General features: G+C 40.8%; 1 protein-coding gene across 6 annotated transcripts in view; it reads right to left on the minus strand.

The window, feature by feature from the left end:
* The window catches only part of ltbp1 (latent transforming growth factor beta binding protein 1), a 304,945-nt gene that overhangs the window by 149,059 nt on the left and 130,274 nt on the right, over nucleotides 1-25,612 (minus strand). For 5 of the 6 annotated variants that reach the window (XM_067988679.1, XM_067988683.1, XM_067988680.1 and 2 more), the window contains 4 exons: nucleotides 24,597-24,674; nucleotides 11,536-11,658; nucleotides 8,572-8,736; nucleotides 1,196-1,438 (listed from right to left, as the gene is read on the minus strand). In XM_067988679.1, the coding sequence (XP_067844780.1) occupies nucleotides 1,196-1,438; nucleotides 8,572-8,736; nucleotides 11,536-11,658; nucleotides 24,597-24,674 (609 nt within the window). The remainder of the gene's footprint in view (nucleotides 1-1,195; nucleotides 1,439-8,571; nucleotides 8,737-11,535; nucleotides 11,659-24,596; nucleotides 24,675-25,612) is intronic. The other variant, XM_067988681.1, reaches the window with a different exon arrangement.

Below are 25,612 nucleotides of genomic sequence, written 5' to 3' on the forward strand. Positions count from 1 at the left end.
AGGCTATAGAAATATGCTACCACCCAGCAGTGCTACAATGAAGAGCCCGTTCTACTTGGAAGGAAATAAACAAGATTAAAAAAATTGGGCTAACTTACTGGAGCTAATTTAGTTGACTGGCAAATGCCAGACCAATAACTTCCCTCCTGCAACAGATAAGGCAGCAGGTAAGATGCTCGGAAGCTAGATCTGCTGGAAGGCACTGAAAGTTGACAGAAATCCCTGAGTGAATTCTTTCATCACTTGTGCAGTTTTCTGCAGTAACACCACTTGTCTTGATGGTCGAAATCTTTACCCCGGTATTATTCACCCTGAAGTCTGCCCATTGCGCTAGAGGTCCTATCACTGAAGGACCTATCGTTGCAACTTTTAAATAACATTGTTCTTTCATCGCTCATCTATGAAATGTATTGTCTGCATCAAACAATACAAAAGCAGAAGTCGAGAAATACACATAATGAATGAGCGAAGAAAGTTGCATTTATATAACACTTTTCACGACTTCAGGATATCCCAAAGCACTTCACAGCCAATAAAGTAGTTTTGAAGTGTAGTGTAAAATAGGGAAATGCGGCAGCCCATTTAGGCACAGCAAGGTCCAATAAACAGGAATGAGATAAACGACCAAATAATCTGATTTTGATGGTGTTAGTTATGGAATAAATATTGCCCAGGACACTGGAAAAAAATCCCTTGCTCTTTTTCAAATAGTGCCATGGAATCTTTTACATCCACCCGAGAGAGCAGACAGGACCTCGGTTTAACGTCACATCCAAAAGATGGATAATAATAGAATATTTCTTTGACCATAGTATTTCTTGCATAATTATCATTTTAAATCAATATTTTTCTTAAGATTGTGATACAGAATTGCTGCTGCAGACTTTAAAGTTATGTCACCCACTGAAATGCAGCCACAGCTGAATGATACTTCGGGTATTTCCAACTCTGCCCACTGGCTGGAAAGGACCGCAATCAGATCACTGGTGTACAGGCTTCCTGAGGTCCAGACAGTAACGCCAAATCACAAATATAATTGTGAATGATCTCCGTTTCTCATACATCTCAATGAAAAGTGGGATCGCAATCACTGTTTGCTGATGGCACACACAGTAATTGTGTTACACCCAGAGAGGCAGCTTTATCTTTAATCCTTGGTATCCATCGTTTGCTAATAAACTGAGCACCTCCTTACCTTCCGGTATTAACACCTCAGGCTGTGGAGTTTGTATGGCGGAGAAAGCCTCTTTGGGCGGTTGCTCTGGTGGTATTTGTGCTGGAGTAGGTAGAGGCTCAGAGTGTTTAATCTCGGGGTGAGTTATAGTGGAGTCAGGAAGCATATGGACTTTAACATCTGGCCCAGGCTTGACAGTCACCTTCTTGAAAGTTTGACTAACATGGTACCCCATTCCACCAGGGCAGATTTGCTTGAAGGCAGCTGTTTTGAACAACACAAAATAAAGCTTAGTATCATTTTAAATTTCCCCAACGTACACATTTATGTATTTTCAATTCTGACTGAGCATTTTTTTTAAAAATCAAGAAATAGTTCTTCAAAACCGCTATAGTTGGGATTTTCATGGGTGAACTGATTCAAAAAGCCTCAGAAAATGAAGACTTGTGATTTGTTTGTTACTGTAGCAAAAACAAAAAGTAGCACCAAAAAACCTTCAGATCTGACCAATGCCTCCTCAAGTTAGCACCATATGTTTCAGCTACTTAGTTCAGTTACTAGAGATAGTTTCATTGTAGACTGATTGGCAAACAGAGGCCATCTGTGTACAGGAGCTGATGTTACGCATTCGCTATGGGGGGGGGGGGGGTGGGGGCTTTGTCCTGTAGCATCCTGACTGAAGCCTGCCAACTTGCACAGAGCTGCAATAGTTTTCATAACACGACAGATTTATTTTTAGCATGACACACAGTATTTTTGTTTTGACTTATTACATGCTTAAAAAAAATAAGACAAATTTATGTACTAGCTAAGCCGCAGTGCCAAAGGCTTGAATTAATTCTTTCCTGTTGCGGTGATTGAGTGGAATTATAGGTGTCACGTGAATCCCACTTGACGAGGGTCAGTTTTCCTGCCTGCCTGTGCTCCCATTGTTTGCCAGAGGAGGCGCGTGAGGCTAGATTTTTTTTTTTATTTTGCCACAAATAGTTTGTGTCAGTGGAAACAATAAAGGCAAAACACCACTAGGAACATAGGAACAGGAATAGGCCATTCACCATCTCGAGCCTGTTCTGCCACTCAGTTTAATCATGGCTGATCTGTACCTCAACTCCATCTACCCGCCTTGGTTCCATATCCCTCGATACCCTTATCCAACGAAAATCTATCAATCTCAGTTTTGAAATTTTCAATTGACCCCCAGCCTCAACAGCTTTTCGGGGGGAGAGATTTCCAGATTTCCACCACCGTTTGTGTGAAGAAGACGTCTTTGCCTCTTTCTACTATTTACAAATAGGACTCCAGTCACCTTTAATTCCCTCTGGGTGATATTTTTAGTGCACCTGTTAATGCTTTCTGAGGGGAGGGGGGGGAATGAATTTCCTTGGGGCATCTCCTGCTCTGCCGACGTAACTTCAGCAGAAACCACGGTTACGTGTGTAAACAAGGTTTACCGCCGCAATTACGCTGGCGGAACGGGAGAAGCTTTGAGGAAATTCACCCCCCTCATCAATTCCAATGCAATACTTTAACCCCAGGCGTTAACTTGTTCATTACAAACAAGTAAAATGAACAGTTCAACATTACGTTCACTACTGAATGTGTTGTGCTTTGATAGAAATGTAGCCTCAAGCATTCCCTGTATTCTAGATCCCTCAATAAATGCCTTCACATTGCCCCGCGGGTTTTCTAAATGCTGCTTTTATTGCCATGAAATCCTTTGCTGTACTGTCACTTCCTTTTTTTTAATGTTTAAAATTAAATGACCATACACTGAACATGACATATGAAAACACATTTCTATGCCAACATGCCAAAAGTCCTTCCTCTTTCCAGCTGTAACTTGACATTTGTGTCACCTTCACGTTGAGTTCGGGAACTACTGCTGGCCAGAGAAAGATCAGTTGGCATGTGGTCCTTCCAAGCGGTCGAGAACCCTGCTCAAAACAAGGACGGCACAAACTGAAGCCTGAAGGCTTTCCATCGCCGTCACTTCAGCTGAAGTGTGCCAGAGTCGGGTGCATGTCACGTGTTCTCTGCCGGGGCCATGCTACAGCGAGGTGTTCCTACTCAGGACGCCGAAGAACTGATATTGCTTGGCTCGCATCCTCTCCCTCCACCCGCCTGATTTGCACCGGAGCTACAACGGGAGAGGTCTGGGCCCAGCCCATCGCACCCCACCCACCCTCTCCCGACAACAGGAGGCTGTGTGGTGGTAGATAAGCAGTCCCCAGTGAGAGTAAAAAGAAAAAAAATTAAAACCTCAATAGTCATGTTGAATTTACTCGGAAATCTCACCAGATTTGAAAGTACGGTGGAACTACCAATATCTGTAGTCCACTTACTTACCCATCCTCCAGAGTATCCACCAGAATTCTCATGGGAGAAAGCATTGTACAAAGCACTGCTACAATGCACAATTATATAAACAATTAAAAGAAAATGTATGTCATTTTATGCAGTTACGTGCACAAATGTCATTCCCATGCCTAAACTTGCTGCAACACATGTATAGGGCCAAAATGTGATTATAGGACTCTTTCTATTATCAACAGAGGTAGCATTCCCCATGATGGTTGGTAATGGGTGTTCCACTGTGCCGATAACTGAGCTTGCATGGCATGGGTTTACCACTTGCACACAGTACAATTCGAAGGAGCTGTTTGCCTTAATTTGACATTGTGGTGAAAAAATATGACTCCACCTACCAAGTAGAAATAAATAATTTGAAGCATGAATAGTTACGCTTTTTTTAAATTAATGAGAAGCCAAACAGCAAAAGGGGTTGAATGGTGCAGAGAGGTAGCAAATTGCCAGCTCTATAGGGTCTGAATCCAGGTTAGACCGATGGGGTGAAAGTCTCCTCTATCTGCTGGCTGTAAGATTCCTAAGTGGAAGAAGTACAGAAAGTCTCAATCCAGTTCCCAGTGGGCATGTTGCCACAGCACAAAAAACTGCTCATCATTCAACCAGAATTGACAAACTGACTCGAAGTGAACATCTCATGTGAAAAATGAGAAACTTTCACGCTGGTCTTGCAGATGGTGGAGCACATTTCACTAGGAGACTGGCCATGCTGTACCTGACCTAGAAGTGAATCATGCTGACAGTGGCTGCATATAAACAGTGGAACATTGTTCCATTTTTCTCACTGCACTTATTCCATTAAGACCCTGACTGTCCTTTCGATGAACAATCTTGTTGAGACATGTATCTCATTGTAGAGCTCCTCGGGCCACTCTTACTGGGGTCATTATCCATGAGAGTAGGGGGTAAGGCTTGGTCACCCAGAAGCCGTACGTGGACGTGATTTTCTTCCCTGAAGGAGTCAGAGGGGGGCCAAGTTTTGGAGGATGAATGCACCATGACAACTTCCTGCACGTCTGGCATTGACGTGTAGGATTCTCTGCATGTTGTCACACACAGTCTGTACATTGAGGGAGTGGAAGCCCTTCCTGTTGAGGAAGTTAGAAGTGGGGGGGGCGGGGAGGGGAGGGTATTCTGTGGGAAGCAACGTGGGTGCCATCAATCATACCCTGGGAAAATCAGCAACCCCGTAAAACTGGATGGCCCTATATCACCGCTGCCTTTTTGTGATGCCAATGAAATGACCCTGTGTCATTAAAAGGTTGAGAGCAGTGGTCACCTTTATAGCCAGAGAGACAGCAGTGCAGTCAGAGGAGTGAGGCTGCAGTCCTCATGCAGTAGATGGTAGAACTGCCCTATTGCCTCTTTGGTGAAGTGCACTCTTCTTATACACATCTCCTCAGCAAGGTTCTCATCTGTCCTGTGCTACCTTTATACTCTACTGGGGGCAGAGTAATATTTGGTGGCTGCAATCTCCTTAAATGCTGCCAAATTCTCCTTTGTTTCATCCTGTGCTGCTCCCCTTCCTCCTCGTCCGTGATAATGGCATACAAGGGTATGCTCAAGGGGAATACCATACCTGCTCCTGAGAACCCCTGGGGGGGGGGTGAAGGGGTAGTGGTGGTAAAAGTCTGCCAGTGGTCTGACCCTGTCAGAAGCAGTGAAAAATAACCAGGTCTGTATAGGCAGGATGATTAAAAATTAAATCACTGCAAAAAGTGTTTCCCAGCTGCAGAAATTGCCAATGGAACTCTCCACATTCTTCAAGCTCAGAAACTCCTCACTGCCACCTGCCTTAGCTGACGCGGGCAACAGTTGCACCTTGTAATTCTCAGTCTAAGTTACCTTGAGTGCATTCAGACTGTCAAAACAGGGCCCTGGTGCACCACTGGTCTCCATCATAATGTAAGTAAATGAGGGCAGTCAAGACTTGATGGGCAGATCATGGGAAAGGCCATAAAATTCGAGGGAACTCGAGGGGAGCGATTTTATGGAAGAAAACCTGCGGGAATGGCTTCTGCCTGATTTTCCTGTTACAAAAAGTTAGGTGCCCTGATGATGCACCAAAACTATGCCAAAAACAGCGAGGGAATTCACCCTCACTGTGTCCATCACCCCATTTGAGCGGGTGCGAAATGATTCTGATTGCATTAGAGAACCGAATAAGAATATTTATTTCTAAAGTGCTCTTATGAAGCACGAGGTAATAATAACAACATTTAAAATAAATATTTTATATTTATCCCAACTTAAAAATCATTGAGCAATTCTTTTCATGTCTAGGAGAGAAATACCGGGGTAGATTGGCTGTAAAACATTGCCTGGGATGAGCACAGAGGAATCAGGGCGGGAAGCATCGGTTGCTGGCTACAAGGCTCACCCAATTTTCCTTCTATTAATTTAAGCAGAAGGAAAATCCAGCAGGCCTCGTTGCAGTGTGGTGATCCAATTTTGCATTCCGTGCTCTGCCCAGGGAGATGCCTTATGCCCAGGTGGTGACGATACAAATCTTTAAGGAAGGATAGTGAGGTGTTTGATGAGGTTAAAACAAAAGCCTGAACTATAACTGACAGACTCAAGCCATGTGTATCATTTCAAGTATGTATATGTAAGCCGGTACAACATGATCATTGCTCACCTGCAAATTATTATGCTAAACATTTTTGTTGTGAGTCTGGAATTTTCCCACCAGAACATATGCGGTCATATTTTTACGACTCTATAATAGACTGCAGCATGGAAGTACAGCTAAACTAGGCTGCATTTTCCACTTAAGGGGAAGGTGCCAAGTTTCCCACAGCGATACCAGCAGAACGCTCCAGGCTATTACTTTATTTACCTCTTCCCTCTTCTAATTTAACTGCACAAGTATCCACGCCACAGGTCTTATGAGCTGCAGCACCTATTTCTCATGTATGGCTGCTGAGTGCATTTGTCCATCAGGCATGTATTTGTCCTTCTTACTTGGGAGAAAGCTCTCCGGTTTTAATCAGAGCTCATGGCTGGAGCTCTGATCGACTGAGAACAGGACTCCAGCTTGATAAAAACTGCAAGAGTGTCCAGGAAATATTACATATTACAAAGAATTACATAGAGTCTACGGCACAGAAACAGGCCATTCGGCTCAACTAGTCTATGCCGGTGTTTATGCTCCACATGAGCCTCCTCCCATCCCTCTTCATCTGACCCTAACAGCATATCCTTCTATTCCTTTCTCCTTCGTGTGTTTATCTAGCTTCCCCTTAAATGCATCCATGCTATTTGCCTCAACTATTCCTCATGGTAGCTCGTTCCACATTCCGACAACTCTTTGGGTAAAAGAAGTTTCTCCTGAATTCCCTATTGGATTCATTGGTGACTTTCTTACATTTCTGGCTCCTAGTTTTGGTCAAAGTTTTGAACAAAGTACTATAGCCGAGGTAACAGCAGCTTCTGGCTGATCTTGCATCTGCTGTCAGTCCCGCTGCTTCAGGAAAACAGAAAATAAGGTGATGGATCAGTAGATATGCCCATCAGCTCTCTTTTAACTTGTCCCATTTACTCCCCTGAGTCCTGGCAGTAATTCTCTACAACCAGCCAACAGAGAAGAAGAAAAAATCAGTCACTGACTTGGCCCTGCATTACTGTTTCTGCCAGAACTAAAATAGTGAGGTTAGTAACACTGGTCCTGATTACCACCACCACTAAAACCCAACACAATTTCTGAACAGGCTTAATAAAAAAAAAACACAAAATATGGAATTTGTAACATGTAAACATCCCGATTTGACACTGGAAGAAAAAGAATAACCATGTAAAAGCCTTTTATCAGTTATATGACCAAAACAGTAGGAGGTTTCTCATGAATACACTTGGCCAAGATAACTATAGAGCTGCTAGTGATTAAAAAACAGTATCTTGAGGATGAGTATAGAGGGGACTGTGCTGATGAGCTTTCTTGATACCCCTCTTCATAACCTGCCACGTTTCATTGATGTTGCTTGGCAGTGCTAAACTGAATGGGGAATCTGTTATGTCAGATCACCAAATGAGCTGAGATCTCCAGGAATAGTCAAATTTAAATCTGTTTGGCCCTTTTTTGTAATAAAGACTACAGGTAAAATTATAATGGCCAAAAAGGGCCATTCAGCTTCAAATGACAGAAATTTGTAACCATTAAGAGCATGACTTTACTCTCTCAGCATCTCCTGTTTTGTGGTGGGTGTGTGGTAGGACCGTCCTCCTAGAACTGAGTCACCTGATTGCCTATCACAGGACACTGCTGACCACACTCTCAGTGAAGTCAATAGGCCTAGTCATCCTGAGTCTCCCAGCTGGGAGATCGGGAATATGCGGAAGGGGAAACATGTGAAGGGGGTTGCGTTCCTGTTGGGAAAAGACATTGGAAGGGAAGAAAGTAAAAAAAAGTTTTATTTTTTAAATTAATAACTCCAGACCAGTCAGCTTCATTGGACCATCATGTTTGTGCATGCAATTATCAAGTATCTTGACTCATTCCACTGTAAGATTTTTAACATGCAGAACCCTTTTTAACTCAGCTGGGAGAAAGCAAAAATCGTCACACTTTAACAGCATCGGAAAGCTCCATTCTGAATTAGTTAGTCAATTCCAAAATAATGCAAATTAGTAATTTCTCAGGATCTTTGGATAAGGCCAGTTGACAATGTGTTTCTTTTAAGATGACAGTACCAACTGCAGGCACCAAGTACAGTGAGTGTTCAGAAATTGTGTGCTGCATTCTTAAAACAAATGAACACACACATTTATGTTCTTATCAGTGGTTTGAAATGTAATTTTAAGGGAGAAGGAAGAACAATAAGATGGGGCAGCTTGGCGGTATCTGAATTAGCCATTCACAAAATGTGTTGTAACTGTGTAATGGATTAACACTATCGTCTAGCAATAATTTGATTGTCTTTTTTTTTGCCATAGAGTACAACGAGCATAAAGGTAAAAAGCAGCCAGCAAAGGAAGGACAAAAGAGCAGTATCTGTGAAGCAAAAAAGTTATACGCTGTTTTCTGCTGCCCTTACCTGTTCCCAGAATGGGACATTTTTCACAGTTTGTGCCCCAGGCCTTGCCAACGCTGCAACAGCACATCTGCTTGCTGAGCTGCACAGACAGAGGGTGCATGCACTGCTTTCCTGCACTGACAAATCGGTAGCAGGGCCCTTTCTCTTCAATTAAAAGATTTTCGGCTGCAGCAGAACAAAACAAAAAGGGAGGGAGGTTGCCAGAAATGATCTAAGAAAAAAAAAACCTGCAGAAATTCCATCACCAGCTGACAAGGACAGAACAGCAAACAAGCTTAAAAAATCTACATACATTAAGGCACAACTGTGTGTGTATACGTATGTGTGCCGACATAGGCACATTCGGAGCATCCTTTGTCCCAGATTAGAGCCCCAAGACTTGAAGCGTACAGGCTTTACACTGGCAGCCACCTGACAAAAATTAAGGTGTTAAACCTTACAAAAGGCAACATGCCCCAAATAGAAATGTGCAAGCTGTGAGTATCTTTTACATGCATTAGTACAGCAGTAGCATTAGCATTCAGGAGCAGCGCACAATTGCTGTTATGCTCTAAACAAAAAATCAAAACTGTTTTTAAAAACAAAATACAACTACCTCTGAGGCCACATAATTGGAATGTCTTTGGCATGCTCGCAGACCAATCCAAATCATTCCGTTTTGCAGGCAATTGGGGCAATTTAATTCTTCATTCCAATCTGAGTTCTGTTAGTTATAATTGTATTAGACAAACTACATGTGCAGAATATTTATGTTCTGTTAGATTGTCATTCTTTCTCGTCAAACAGGCCCGTGTAGTGCCTAGCTAACATGGGACGACAGTATGTGCGGTTTAGTCCTACTTTGTCAAATACAATCTGAACCATTCAGCATTCTTAAAAAGTACCAAGCTTGGCCAAAGATAAAGCTCTAGTAGTCATACCACTTTGACCTTTTGCACATCCCATTCCCATTGTATCTTTAAACAGCAGATGATTAAGTCCTGAAATGGGTCAATCAAGTCTTTGAAGCCTCCAGATGAAATTATTTCTGGCTCCAACAATCCAAAACTAGGATTGACAAACTGGCCCCAAGTCAACAGACTATGGATTGTGGAGCCAAACTCTCCTTCAGTTCACAGTTCAAGCTGGCTCTCTCCATCATTACAGGTCAAGTGAGCTTTGACAACGACACGGATTATTAATGGTCTGAATAGCCATCAAGACACAGGCATCAAGATATTGCTCCAATTCTCTGCATCAATGGCTGCAGAGATCGAGCGAACCATCCAGAGGGAAATACTTTAAAACAGAACCAGTATCCGCAAATGGCTTCAAATTGGCTGCAGCATTCATTTTGGAGCCAAAGCTGGTACTTCAGTGGCTCTGGCTATGGCTCGGTTCGCCTGCCATAGTCTGTATTTGGTTTCTTTTTTGGGGGGATTTTGTGGAGAAGTGGTGAATGCAAATGGTCAACAGAGAGCCCAGTTTTGTAGCTATCTACACAACTGGTGCTAGGAATAGTTTTGTGAAGCATCTGCAACAATGGTGCACAAGCCTAATAACTGTATTGGTGTCAGATCACCTGAAACAACTGTATGTTCTTATCAATGCCTAGAAAAAACAGTTGTTACCAATTACCACGTTTTTTTTAGAATAACTTTCACAGGCGTTTACACTCCAGTGTGATTTTTTTTAATGGATCTAGTGCCAGTGTGGAATTTTATACAGGCACATTGTTATGTAGAATTTGGATTGAACTCATATTTTGCTTATTTTACATTAGTAACAGTATTTAATAATTGAGTCACAACCATAACTAACACCAGCTGCAGTCCAGTTATAAAATAAATATGTTTTTGGTTAGGTTTCACACAGTGCCTGTGAACATTAGTGATATCACATATTTTGAGAGCAATAGAAAAATTTCTGGTTGACCTAGAATTAACCCTTTTTTTCTGGCTCTTTAAAGTTCAGATATTCATTGATTTCTGCCACATTCTCTTGGCAGTAAGCTGTAATCTTGCCCCAAAATTTGTAAGCAACAACAACATAGTATGGCACAAGGGGAGGCCAAGATAACTCTGCAACTGAGGAACCCCTTATTAGATATGAATGATAGTCACAAGCAAGCTACAAAGGTCTTCTTCATGAGTAGAGTAATCTTGACTTCCCACTATTCGCTGCTGTGCGTTCTGCTTATATAACAAAAGAAAATTTAAACATACAAAATTAATGACTAAAATTACTAACTGTGTTCCACCCTGAAAGCTGAAGAGGCTGCTAAACCATTTGATGATGTCATAGTAATGTACTAAGAACATCAGAATAGTTGTGCCATCATAAAGAATACATTACTTTTTATTTAATCAATTCTTTAGTACAATGTGGACTAAATCAAGATTTATTCTATGTGTATCTTCACCCCTGTGATATCGTGCAGATATACTTTTTACTTTAACAGATATAAATGAGACAGGAAGAGTAAAACAGCCCTTCGAAAGGCTAGCAGCCCCTTCAAAAATAGGCACCGGGGTGAAATTCGACTTGGGCGGGGATGTAAAACTGGCAGTATCACAAGAGCCGCCCGTTATACGTCCCATCAGATATTCAGTTCTACTGACTGCGATACCACCTATTTTGCATCCCGCCCAAATCGAATTTCTCCCCTCTACCACACCCCCCCACCCACAGTGCTAGTGCCCCGAAACCATTTTTTTCACCCTCATAATTTTCACTCATAGGTGTTAACTTATAAGATGGTCCATCAGTGAAAGACGCCATGGCTTTCGTGAATGAATCATTTACTTTTTTGTTTGGGGGGGGGGGGGGGTAGAGGGGGGGAAACCTGTTTCTGATGAAAATAAGAAATGTTTTTAAGAATTACACAAGCCCAAGTTTGAAAATGAGAGTGCATGTGCGTTACATTTTCGGGGGGGTTCGGACCAAATTTTAACGGTCCTTGAAGGTCTGGTAAACATTACTTACGGACACAGGCAGTCTGTGTGGGACCAGGGACAAACCCAGGCTCGCACGTACACCTGTAGCTGCCATGGGTGTTCAGGCATTCTCCTTGTGGGCACACTCCTTGGAGCTGGCATTCATTGATATCTACAAAGCAAGAAATATTACATAAGTGTGCATCCAGGTCTGGCAATGGCACCACTAATTTGGCATCAAAAACTGCTACATAAGTTGTTGCATCAAATGGAGAAATTTTAAAACTCAGTGATCGCACCACCACTCCCTTGCAATTTTGTCGATGTATTCTAATTGTCCGTGCATATTTTTTCCCAAAAATATTTGTCACGAATGTTACTTTTTTTTTACTTCTTTGGAAATAAAAATCGAGAGAGATGTCTAACAGACGGCTGATCCGCAATCGCCCATTTTACACTATCGTCCAAAGTCAGAAGTACCCCCAAGTCCCTTGATAATTCTAAATTGGTGTTTTCATTCAGTAACAGTAATTATAGACCAAGGCATTAAAAAATGAGGTGTGATAGTAAAGTATTCTGGCCCTGTAGTTTTCCACTCAGTGGAAATTGTGTAGTTAAATCACTAACATTCAATATAGGGCCCTATAAATTCATAGAGGATGATTAGAGCCGAGAGATCCAAACATAGTGAAATATTGGTTGCTAATGAGCTGGAATTTTATTTTTGCTGTTGCAAATTAATAAACTTAATTAAAATATGGTAATGTATTTTTATAATTGAAAATGTGGTTTTAGTTATATATAATGTGAATAATATAAATGTGAGCCAAGCCAAGCATGTTATGGAATGTACAGGCTAAGTCTACAACTGGTACAAGTACCATAGAGTGCCTGCAGGGAGCTAACATTTTTACAGCCATTGAATAATCTGATCTGAATTGATCTGTTTGGGTGTCAGAATACTGCAATGGTGCCATTTGCTCAGTGCGAGAACGGAGGCAGAGGATATCGATTCCAAAGCTCCCAAATCATGATGAGGTTTATCTTGTGCAATGAGTAGCCCTTCCCTATATTTGCCAGTAAGCCCTTGACTGTTTTGCTATATATTTATAAGTGAAAGCATACCAGGAGAAACATGGGTCATTGCTATGATAATTAGCTACATAGCAAATAAATCGATCAATTTGGTATAAATTGGGAGATGGAACTCGGGTGCCATTTTAGAATTTGGAAACACAGGACAGCCATTTTGAAGCTGGACAGAATTGGGCAGAAAAGAATGGAAGCTGGAGCTTAGAGAGTTAAATTATGAGGACAGGTTGCATAAACTTGGCTTGTATTCCCTTGAGTATAGAAGATTGAGGGGTGATTTGATTGAGGTGTTTAAACTGTTAAAAGGATTCGATAGGGTAGATACAGAGAAACTATTTCAAATCAGGGTGCACTTTTTCACACAAAGGGTTGTAGAAAAATGGAACTGTCTACCTCAAAAGCCTGTGGATGCAGGGACAACTGGAGCTTCCAAGACTGAGATCGATAGATATTTGTTAGGTAAGGGTATGTGGTGCTACGGCCAGTAAATGGAGTTGACGTACAGATCAGCCACTGAATGGCGGAGCAGGCTCGAGGGGCTAAATGGCCTACTCCTGTTCCTATATTTCTATGTTCCTAGCCCAAAACCCATGAATGATAGCCTCACTGATTGTGTTAATTTTGCAGTCTTTCTTCTTGCATTTAACAAATTCAACTTTCTTGTAAATCATGGGTATTCTTGTAACTATGGACACATTGTAGCTCTAATGTTCACTCATACACCAAGAAAATAAAAGCGAAAATCAATATAGCTCTGAACTTATCATCCTCACAATCTGTTTCGTAACTTGGCTTGAATCAGATACATTTCTGGCACCTCCAAGTGCCATGTTTCAGCATGGGTAGTCTGTATTAATGTCTGAGTCACATGGTGGTGAAATCAACAGCACACAGTATTAAAAGCGAATGAACACTGGTTTACAAAATTATTCACACAAAAATTCTAAAATGTATATGAATTCCTGATGCTTGTCATTCATACCGTATTGATGCAAAATGGCACTGTAAAATCTAAACCCATTTTAATAAAGATTTAAACAAAAAAAAATACAACTCTTTTTCTCTCCTTGGTCCTATTCCATGACCTAATTGAGAGTTATTATAACTTTTAAACCTTCAGCACTTTCACTTATTTTATCTCACTTTAAATCACCACCTGCTAAGTTGTACTCAAATTTGCATTTCCTTAACAAGCTCACCAGCCATTCTGCTTGCCTTAGTAGCAGTCTTCTTGCCATCAGCCCAACATAAAGTTATTATACATTCTTCACTTTCCCTTCCCTGTAACAATCATGGTAGAACGAGAGAAATCTGCTCTAAATACAGGCCTTCGGTGCGCTGGCATTCACCTTCTGAGAAGAAATGTCAGTTTTCAACTCGCTCATTTTTTAGGGATGATTCAATTTAAATCCATCAGTTCAAAACCCTCACGATATGATTATCTAATTCAGGGCCATCAATAACATTGTCATCTTTCTCACAATATTGGAGTCCTCATTTGTTGATCCTACTCCCCATTCCCAAAAGCATTCCGTAAAAAAATGAAAATTAATCATTTTTGTGTATGTAAAGCATCCTTGGAGTACTGACTTCTTTTGCCTCCCATGAGAAATTCATCGAACTTTTGAGAAAATTATAATTATGCATGACTTCTTTGTTAGTAGTGGTGGTGCTGAGGGTGTCTACTTGTAACTAACATGCATTAATTGTCCACTGACACAACTGGAGACTCCCCTCATCGACCTCAGTTCGTTTGTTTGGTCGTTATTTTCAGTAAATAATTTATGGGGAAAACTACTAATCTCTCCAGTTACTGCTGGCTTCCCATATTTGATTAATTGTTTAACAAAGTGGGGGAATTACGAGTTTCTTCCAATGCATTGGTGACGCTGGTTATAATCAACAGGCAGCAAAAACAGAAATTGCCTGAGCACGCCTCCAAATTAGCAAAAAAATTGCTTGTAATCAATGGGTAGGATGATTTGGTTCCATTATTCAGTGAATGGCTCTGACTTGTAGATGATAAGTCAGACATAAAGGCAATCTTTCCTCTGTTCACTAAATTTGATGAACAAATAGACATTTACTCCGCACTTTATACTCGTGTCATATTTTTCACTAAAATTAGCAAATAGAGGAAAATACACTGTATTTCCCCTCGTTGTGAGGGTTGGTCGCAATTCAAGCTACTCTCAAGTTCCCTCATTTGGTGTTCCTACCATTTAAGAATAAGGTTTTTTAATGAGAGCAAAGGCACTTATCAGGCTAAAAGGGCAATGATTCTGATTGCAGCCAGAAAACCATAAACACACATTTCAAAGGGACATTTATATTAATGGTCCATAATAATAAGTACTGTGATTCCTGCAAGATTACTTAAGTAAACTGGCTGATACTCTTTTGACCAAAAAGGTCTTGACCTTTCCTTCCTATGTTCTCAGCAGTAAAATATGCCTTAGAAATTTAATCTGCTCTTGTTTAAACTGACCCAGGTGGTGAAAGAACTTTCTAGTTTCTTTTATCGGAACTTCCCATCGTTCAAACAAATTATTTCTCAGCAACGCTTATCGGCACCATAATTTGAGGAGAAAAACCAACGTAAAGGGTTGTTTTTTTTCCAAAGTTCCTGTTGAAATTTGTGCTGCCAGCACTAATCCAGCACAGAGCAATTATTATCCTGCAACATTATCATCAAAGCAGCTGTAACTTGGCACCAGCGAGAACTTCAATAGGTTTCTGGACGAGTCAGAAATGATTTTCTTTGAGGATAATGAAGTAAATGCTCAAAAGTTTTTTTTTTGGTGTGGTTTGCTAGGTTTCCTCTGTTGAAATGCTGACTGAATTAAACAGATAATGTGTTATAATCATTACTTAAATGGTCCAGTATTGTGTAAAGTGACAAAAAGATTCAATAGGAAAAGAAAAGTAATCTCCATGTATCATCTGCGTAGAAGGTCCTTTATGCATTCTAGTTACTGTTTTTGTTATAAAGATTTAGTGTAGTATATGCTAACTGCACTTTCACTGACCCAAATTTCACTTGACACAGAATCAAGTGTCCAGGAATGTAAGACACATGCCAATTTTAGCAGCAAAAATAAAACCCCATCTTGTCCTGTGGCTACGGACTGTCCTGGGAAATCCTGATTTGACAGTTTATTGCTTTGTACTTTCTTTCCTTCACTCTGAAGCAGGAGAAGGAAAGAGAAGACCATAGACAAGGTGCTTTCTCAATATGTAGAGCACTGTTGAAGGGACTCCACACAGCATAAAAGATAAGAATAAAGCTGCCATGGGAAATATGGAAGCCAGTATGGAAATGTGGATATATGCTGAGCAAAAACTTTACCTCCCTCTCTCCCAGTTCATCTTGGATTGCCTGAGATTTGGTTGCAATTTAGACTGGAGCAGTTCCTGTTTCTTAGCTTGCCACTATTGCTGACTGGCTCCTACTTTACATAGAATTTACAGCACAGGAACAGGCCATTCGGCCCAACTGTTCTATATTGGTGTCAATACACCACACAAGCCTCCTACTCTAATTATCTGTTCCCGCCCCCATATCCCCCCGCTATTCCCTTCTCCCTCATTTTTGCATCAAACCTCCCCTTAAATGTGTCAATGCTATTTGTTTCAACCACTCCATGTGGCAGCAAGTTCCACATTCTCACCATTCTCTGTGTAAAGAAATTCCTCCTAAATTCTTTATTTGATCTGTTAGTGACCATCTGATATTTATGCCCCTTGTTCCGGATTCACCCACAAGTTTCTCGACACCCACTCTTCATGATTTTAAAGACCTCTATCAGGTCTCCTCTTAGCCTTCTCTTTTTCAGAGAAAAGAGCCCCACCCATTTCCCACCTGAAAAATGGATGATCGGCAGTCGAATGTCTGACCTTGTCTGGTCTGGTCTGGTTAGGCACCCATTGGCCCACCTGAATCAGCTATCCCACCACCCATGAGCTCAGAGCTGCTACTTGTAGCACTCCCACTGCCACCTCAGCTGAATTCATCCCTTTTTGGAACCGAACCTAACAATTTAAACACAAAATTGCTCATCATGTCACCATGGATTAATTAATATCTTCACACGATCATATCAATATGTGAAACGTCACGTCTAGAAGTCACCAATATATTACATGTCAAACACTGTGGGCAGATTTTCCTGTCATTGCGCTCGGGCGCAGTGCATAGAGGAAAATCGGGCAGGGAGGATCGCGCACAAGTAATGATTTTTTGTCGGTATGGATTAATGGATGGAAAAATTGGGTGCGTTCCCCTAACGGTGGACAATTCTCCCGACTGGTTGTCCTCCATATGCTGAACCCAGGCGATGCAATACACCCAAAGAAAATCTGTCACTATTTTCATGAAGGGTCTAAATTGGACCGTTAAACTCGGTTGACCATTGGATAAATCTAGCAATGAGCTAATCAAAAATTGGTAACAGCTGCTGTGAGCTAAAATTAGAGGGCTTTTTCCCCATGGTGCGCTTGGTATGGCATGATTCTGCATTTCTCGTTTCATGTTCTGTGAAAGTACACAGGCCCTCTTTCAGAAAAATCCATCCTATCATAACAGGCAGATGGAAGTATTATACTCAAGGCGCCTCGATGACATCATAAGCCGCGTGAGTGAAAAGACTGTGTGGGTTTTGAATGACACCCAAGCCCGGAAAGTGTGCTACACCCTTGCAAACAAAGCAAGCCATTTTCTACACTTTATAATAAATATACAACCTTTTCTTCCCCCTCCCCCCCCCCAATTACTGAGGGTTTCTGCTTACATTAGCTGCTTGACTTGAATCGTCTGCTGCTTCCACCAGCTTTCCACTGTGCCCGCCAAGTTTCAGTGGGTGGTTTTACATTTACACAGAGGATTTTACAAGGAATTGCAAGATAAAATAAGTAATGAACACCAAATGATGTACTAAATTATGTACTCAATATCCCAAAAGTATCAATATGTTGCTAAGAAGGGGGGCAACTAATCAAAGAAAGACAAAAAAAAAATTAATTAAAAGAAAATGCTGCGAAGAAGTTTTTAGTTCACATCTTTTAATATTTAGCCTGTATTCTCACTGAAATTAGAGTCCACCGAAGTAATTTTGCTGTGATTTTGAGCAAAAGAGGTTGGATGATGAGAAACATATATTCGATGAACAAGGAAGATCTAATAACTCAAGTGATGACAGGTTCAGAAGCGCATTAAACTGAGCATTTCACGGTTCTCCACAGCATCCTCTATTTATGCAACTGACTTGGGGATAAACTGTAATCTTTTAAATACTTTAATTCTTTTTGAGCTTTATGGAAAAAATAAAATGTAACAAAGAGATTACTAAAGTGTGAAGAATCCTTAATATTCACACCATCCGCTTCCTCATTCTCTCCAGAAAAAACTGACAGCTTGAAAATTCCAAAAGAACCAGAGGGGAGATGAGGAAAATGCTTTTTTACGCAGCGAGATGTTATGATCCGGAATGCGCTGCCTGAAAGGATGGTGGAAGCAGATTCAATAATAACTTTCAAAAGGGAATTGGATATATATATAGTTGAAACGGAAAAATTTGCATGGCTATAGGGAAGAGCTGGGGAGTGGGACTAATTGGTTAGCTCTTTCAAAGAGCCGGCACAGGCATGATGGGCCGAATGGCCTCCTTCTGCACTGTACAATTCTATGATACAATGATCACGCATTAAATTCTCAGGGCTGTATTGGCCCCATTAATCTATGGTTATTTACAGTTAACATGAATATTTTGCTAAGCGACTCCATTAAAAACATGTGAGAAATGTAAGTATTTTATCAAATTCACATCCTGCTGCTGTAAAGAAAGGTCACCCCAGTCACTTCAACTTCCTATCACGAGAAGTAAGTGTGGTGATAATGCTATAAATAAAGCAATAACAACTTGTATTTATATAACACCTTCAGCATCCCAAGGCGCTTCACAGGAGCGATTATCAAACAAAATTTGACACCGAGCCGCTAAAGGAGATATTAGGACAGGTGACCAAAAGCTTGGTCAAAGAGGTAGGTTCAAAGGAGCGTCTTAAAGGAGGAGAGAGAGGTGGAGAGGCGGAGAGGTTTAGGGAGGGAATTCCAGAGTTTAGGGTTCAGGCAGCTGAAGGCACGGCAAGAAAATCGGGGATGCCCAAGGGCCAGAATTGGAGGAATGCAGAGATCTCGGAAGGTTGTAGGGCTGGAGGAGGTTACAGAGATAGGGAGGGGCGAGGGTTCTGAAAACAAGAATGAGAATTTTAAAATCGAGACATTTCCGGTCTGGGAGCCAATGTAGGTCAGCAAGCACAGGGGTAATGGGTGAACGGGACTTGGTGCGTGTTAGGATACGGGCAGCAGAGTTTTGGATGAGCTCAAATTTACAGAGGGTGCAAGGTGGAAGGCCGTCCAAGAGAGCATTGGAACAATCGGAACATGCCAGATCTAGGGAAGTGATTCAAGTCTGGTCGCAATATTATATATTAAAAGACAAGCGCATCCTGTGGCATGACTCATAGTAAATCTGTTACCATGGATACACTATTTTAGCAGGACAGGGCCATTATATCATGAAACAATGTAACAACGTATTATTCTGCTGCAAAGGTGTGACTGGTGTGCCTTCCTGTGGTTAATTATAGACTAATTTCTTTTAGACTGACCCGAAAATCAATTATAGGTCACAAAAAAACAGCAGGGAATGACTGGCTTTCTTTCTCCCTTCTTTATACATTTTTCTTTAAAGCGTAACAGAAATTTACACCTGACAAAGTGTACCACCTGAGGTGTGAGAGACATGCCTCGAACCTTTTATATATACTAGCAAATCTCCTGCGACATTGCCTACAGTAAGATGGAGGACTTGCTGGTTCTATAAGGACAGGAACTTGATACAATATGAACACATGCCGGCAATTTCTACAGGGGTTCTCCCGAACAGCCGCCGCAAACTTAGACGGAAGATTGGCGGAAACCCTGGACAAACCGCGTAAAGGGGTATGCTAAAATTATAGCAGCCAATTGGGAGAACCACGCCCAAAGAAATTTCCAGCAATAATGTTGTATTCTGCAGAAGTGTAGGTGTGTGTCCCTTTAAGGCTACAAGATGTGAAAACTCCACATTGTTGAAATAAGTACAGGGGTCAATTATTGGTTGGGTTGCAAATCAGAACCCTGGCTTCCTTTGTGTTAAAAGTTAATTAAGAAGCTGCAGACATTCTGGCTCTGGTATTAATTGTAAAACAGGAAATTGCAGGGCTTGATGATTGGATTGTCGCTGTTTGGAGCATTGGTGGCCCATTTTTTATTATATTACAGAGATATATCGTTTGAGTATTTGTACCCTGTTACGTCACACTGTCACATCAAAGCCTGAAGTTAGTCCATCAGTATAATCGAGTACCAATGCGTTATACTGCAGCACCTAAACTGCTATACATTATAACCTGAAATAAATGGCTACCAAAAGAATATTCTCACATCAAAATTCATGAACATCGTCCTGCATGTGTGAAAGATTACTGAAACCAGATCTACTTGTACTTTGCAGCATGGCCTATAGCCAGGCATGGTAGCTGTATGATCCGTGGGGATGTTGATAGAATCCTGCGAGCATTAAGTGCTGCGCTTTGCGCTAAACGTTTTAAATTTACACTTGTCTTATAATTGACCCCTCAAGTTTATTTCTGTGGCTTGTTCCTCTAAATAAAACTGGCTCAGTTGCTGCCGTTCTGATTACTGACCACGAGGTGGTAATTAGATGACTGTTATTATTGCTGCAACTTTAAAATCTCAAACTTTTCTTTATGTATTCTTTCATTGGGACAGTTCCCAATATATCTGATGACTACAAACGGTGAACACGGCATCAATGCAAACATTACTGGATATTAAAGTTATTAAAGACCTCAAATCACACTTCGAGAAAGAAAAACAGGGGTTTTGTTGGCAAGTCTTTGTTTGCGGAGAACACAGAAATTAGAACGCTGCAATGAGATCTTACTATGAGGAAATACCCAATTGTTCACGGTCTAGTTATTAGTCAGGTCAAGCTTTTTTAATTGAAAAATCATGCTAGCTGACTGAGCCGAACATGAACTTTCCAGTTTGTACATTGGTCAGACTTAGCCTCAGACAACAAGCAGATGGACTTTCTAAGAGGGAGTTTTGTATATCCCTGTGTGCCCTGTTTACAAAATGTTGCTCAGGTTTTCAATCACTCAACAATCTTTTGATTCATTTTGCTGTTCCAACTGAGGACACGTACTTTTCACTGATGGACATACAATTGAAGACTTGCACTGCAATATTTCTGGTTAAACCTACCGAGGTTATGGCTGCAATAACCATTTACCTGAGCTTGACCTGAGATAGAAGATAGACCCTTATTCTTAAAGGCGCATTTATACCACAACTGTTTCGTTTTACGCAGAAACTGCGTTGTTATAAATGCAACCTGAATGTAGAATAGGGCCTCATGTGGCACTGGAACTCTAGTTCACTTTGAAGTCAGTTCAGCCTCATCACCTGATTTACACTACACAAGTTTAGCGTTAGTGGCACTTCAAACCATCACTAAACTTATAGTGTGAATGCACCCTCAGAGACTGCTGCACAAAACTGGAGCATTTATTCAATATGACAATGTGGAAAAGCTCAACAAAGATTTGGCATTTCTTCTGGCAGTTGACTTGTTTCGCAAGCAACTTTTACTCCATGTTTGGTCAATTGTTAAATCAAGTACTCAAATATATGAATAGAACTATGTTTTTCTCCCCATGTAAACACATGAAGCTGAAAAGACACAGATTATATGGTTTCAGTCTCAGGTGAGAAAACATTGCATAGACAGGACAGCCAATCAAAGCTAAATCATGGTAGCATATCAATGATGCCAAGAGATCTACCAATGCATACCCTGGAATAATTCTAATGAGAAAATTGGAAGTAACTGTTTTAAACTTATAGACTTAGAACTCAGGGCATTAAGCCTGGCCTGGGCAGAAAGGATAATCTGGCAGGTAGATGGCACAGCCCTAACAGAGCCCATTGGATTTTTTTGTCCATTAATTTCAATTAATAACCACAGAATGCATTGCGCCAACTCACTCAGCTTACTTCAACAGCACCTGCCAACTCCTACAACGGTGAAGGACAAGAGCTGCAATGTCTTGGTGAACACAGTCACCTCCAAGTTCTACTCCCAAGTCACACACCATCCTAACTTGGACATATACTGCCATTCCTTTGTCGTCACTGGGTCAAAATCCTGAAATTCCCTCTTTAACATAATGGTGGAAACAGCATCTGCAGAAGGACCAGGGCAGTTCAAGAAGGCCCATCACCAGCTTTTCAGGGCAACTAGGGATGGGTAATAAATGTGGCCTTGCTAGCTTCACCCACAGCCCGAAAACAAATTTTTAAACATCCTTTTTATACAGCCATTCACATACTCTGACATCCATTCAATAGAGCTACTTGTGTACATTAATATCCTGACAGCCTTAATAATTGCAGCCAAGGATTCTTTTGATATTTTCAATTGTATTCTACAATCTTTCCAACACTCCTTTGCTCAAAATATCCTACACACAAAATGTGGTGCAACCCACAAACCCACCACTTAGTTCAACAACCTTCGATACAAATTATGAACAAGTTGTGACCCAGGGATGATCCTTAGAGAATGATATTGCTCACAGCTGCCCTTTTAGAAGTACTGCCATTACTATCTACCTACATCTCCTACTGTTCAACCATATCATTTCAAATTCACACTCTCTTTTTGATCCATAATATTTCACTTTAACTACAAGTCTCTTTTAAGGGATTTCATACATAACATTAAATACACCCACTTACAATGTTAATTCCATTACTCTATTCCATTCGCAAAGACTTCCAATTTTTTATTAACATATTCTATTTGGATTTATCGGTAAACTGCTCTTGAATTCTTTGGTTTCTGATAGACCCCACTGCAGCTGTTATACTCGTGAGTCGATATAAGCTTCTGAACTTTTATAGATATTAGAATATTTTCTTTTTGTTTTTCTAGTATTTGTTTTAATGCTAGTTTTTCATACGTTTAAAATTTTCTTTGAAAAGTGAATAGATACATATATTTTGTGAAGTTTTGTCACACGATACAAACAGGGAAGTACACGGTCACATTTAGTTCTTGCTATGGTGGTGCACATGTTGAAAACTACATACTGTTTGAGGGTAGTGTTCATTTGATGAGTCGCTACTGTCTGTGGGGCCGGGGAGGGATTTGTTCGTTTTTGGTCCCGTTCTGGAGGTGATCTGGGTGCGTTGGGGGATGTCAGAGTTGTGCGGGCTGTCAGAAGAAGGTGCCAGACTGCCTCGTAGCTTTCATGGTCCAGGCGGAGTTCTTACATTACCACTCCAATTGACATATGTTCCACAAATGTCTCACCCACATGTTTATCACAGAGTTTTACAGTGCAGAAGGAGGCCATTCAGCCCATTGTGCCTGTGCCAACTCTCTGAAAGAGCTATCCATTTAGTTCCTTTCCATTTTCCCATACCCTTTCTTCAAATATTTATTCACTTCCCTTTTCAAAGCTATTAAACATTCTGCTTCCCCTACTGTTTCTGGTAAGGCATTTCATAGCCTAACAAACCTGCTTCGTAAAAAAAATCCTAATCTTTTCCTTCATTCTTTTGATGATGACCTTAAATTTATGCCCTCAACTCAATAATCAATGGAAATAATTTTTTGTTATTTACCTTAATAAAACCCTCCATAATTTCGAACACCTATCAGATCTTCTCTGAACCTTCTCTGATCTTGTGGAAATAGCCCCAGATGTTTCCAGTCTTACCTCATAACTACAGCCTCTAATGCTTGGTGTCATCCTAGTGAATCTTTTCTGCACCCTCTCCATGGCCTTGACATCCTTCCTATTGTAAGGAGTCCAAAACGCCACATAATGGGCAGAACTTTCAACATCAGCGGGGGGCATAAAACAGGCGGTGGTGAATCGGCCACCTATTATACACCCCTCTCGATGGGAAGGAAGATTGGGTGGGGTGTTTAACAAGTGGCCGATCCACTGCTGCATGTTTCATGGCCCCTGCTGAAGTTGAGAGCTCCAGCCAATATTCTAACTGCGGCCCAACTAACCATCTCTCCTAATCCCACAATCTGTGGCTTAGCGTTTGTTTCCCTACTTATTTTTAGGATGTTTTTTACATTAAAGGCACCATACAAATGGAAGCTGTTGTTATTGAAGAATCACTTGACTTGAATAACAGTATTCAATAGGTACTGGGTTTAATTTACTTCACTACAAGTTACAGAAAAATATCATGGCTTGTGTATTATATAATTATTATTCACCTTTTCTGGTATTGGCTCATATCATTCCATTTTGCTTACACTCTTTCCTTTCTTGTTCTATCTCTCCCTAGTTTTTGCCTCCCTACATTAAAACTCAGCTCTTCTAAAATATAACACATTAATTTAACTGCAGTCCTTTAATTCTGTATTTTACGGGGGAAAATAAATATACTTACATAATACATTCTTTCCCATGTAGTGTCTTTGGTTGAGTGGCTACAGATATAGCACAATTAATGAAAGAGATGGGGTACATTTGTCGTGAGTTTTAGTCCATTGAGGTGCAGTTTAACACAAGGTGAGGTCAACTATTAAACAGACTCTGACATTTAAAAACCTAAACTAATATCAACGTTTCAGTTTGTCATGCGTAATTATTATTTTAAAGAAACATTGTACATTACACTGCTGTCAGTGAACCCCTTGATTTCTCAGCAGCAGCACTAGTGCAGTGTGACAGACGTATGAGAGAAATCATCAGAAGACAGTCAGAATCCCTACTGACTTGCTCTCTTGCCTCTAAGTATTTTCACTGTAGTTGAAAATGACAGTCTCCATTGTAAAACGAGCCTTTGAAACGGCATTTATCGCTTACGTATGGCATGGCCATGAAATCTGTTAACTGGGGAACTCTAAACACACTTACCCTGACAATGTGTGGCATTAACCTGTTTGTAACCCAGGGGACACTCCACCATCTGTCCGTTTCCTCTAATAGGGAAAGCTGAAATAGAAGTAAAACAAAATAATTAACAATCTTACCACTGTTATCTGTGTCTATCTATTAAAGCTACATTGAGAAAAAATACTTTGTAAATGAAGCATCACCAAAACATCAAGAACACTAACACTGCGAGCGCAAACGCTTCTAACCACAGATAGCGTTACTCTTTGGCATCATAAACGTATGAAAATGCCTACCTGAATTGGCTGGAATTTGATGAATAAGTCAACAAACAACAATCGTTCTCATTTTCATTTGCCGGAGTAATCTGAATTAAACAGTCTGCTGCTTACCAGACAACCATTTGAATATGGATGTGTGTGGGACTGCCTCCCTACAGCTTTAGATTCACACACAAGGATCGGCAATCAAGGGGGAAGGGAGTTCAATGTGACTGACTCAAAAGATCTTTCTAATTAATTAGACAGCACAGCAATGGCTCATGAGTGAATGATGCTACATGCAGTTGTTTTGAATGAAATTCACCCAAGAGCCATCCTATCTGTGTTATTTTTTTTCTGTTGTCAAGTAGAATCGTTTGAAGATAAATAGTCATGTATAATGATTTAATAGTTTCTACACTGGATTAGTAGATACCAAGACTATATGAGGTTACATAACGGGAAACAAAGAGTAGTGGTCAATGGTAGTAATACTATTTGATCAATGGCAGTAGAAATGCTTGGACAGCTAGGAGCAATGGAGTAGCCCAGTGCTCAATCTTATGGCTTCTACTGTTCACAGCATTAGAAACAATGGATGCATCAAAAAAAATTTACATATTTAATTTCTACCCACTCCCTTTCCGCTTTGCTCCTATATTAACTCCCCAGATCCACACTAATATCCTTAGTTGAGAAGCCAGTCTTACTCTGAGGATCCCAATGGAAACTGTCAACACCACTCTATAAACATTGAGGGGGTACAGTTGAGCAGTA

This window comes from Heptranchias perlo, chromosome 8 (assembly GCF_035084215.1).
Source record: "Heptranchias perlo isolate sHepPer1 chromosome 8, sHepPer1.hap1, whole genome shotgun sequence".
NCBI classification, from domain to species: Eukaryota; Metazoa; Chordata; class Chondrichthyes; order Hexanchiformes; family Hexanchidae; genus Heptranchias; species Heptranchias perlo.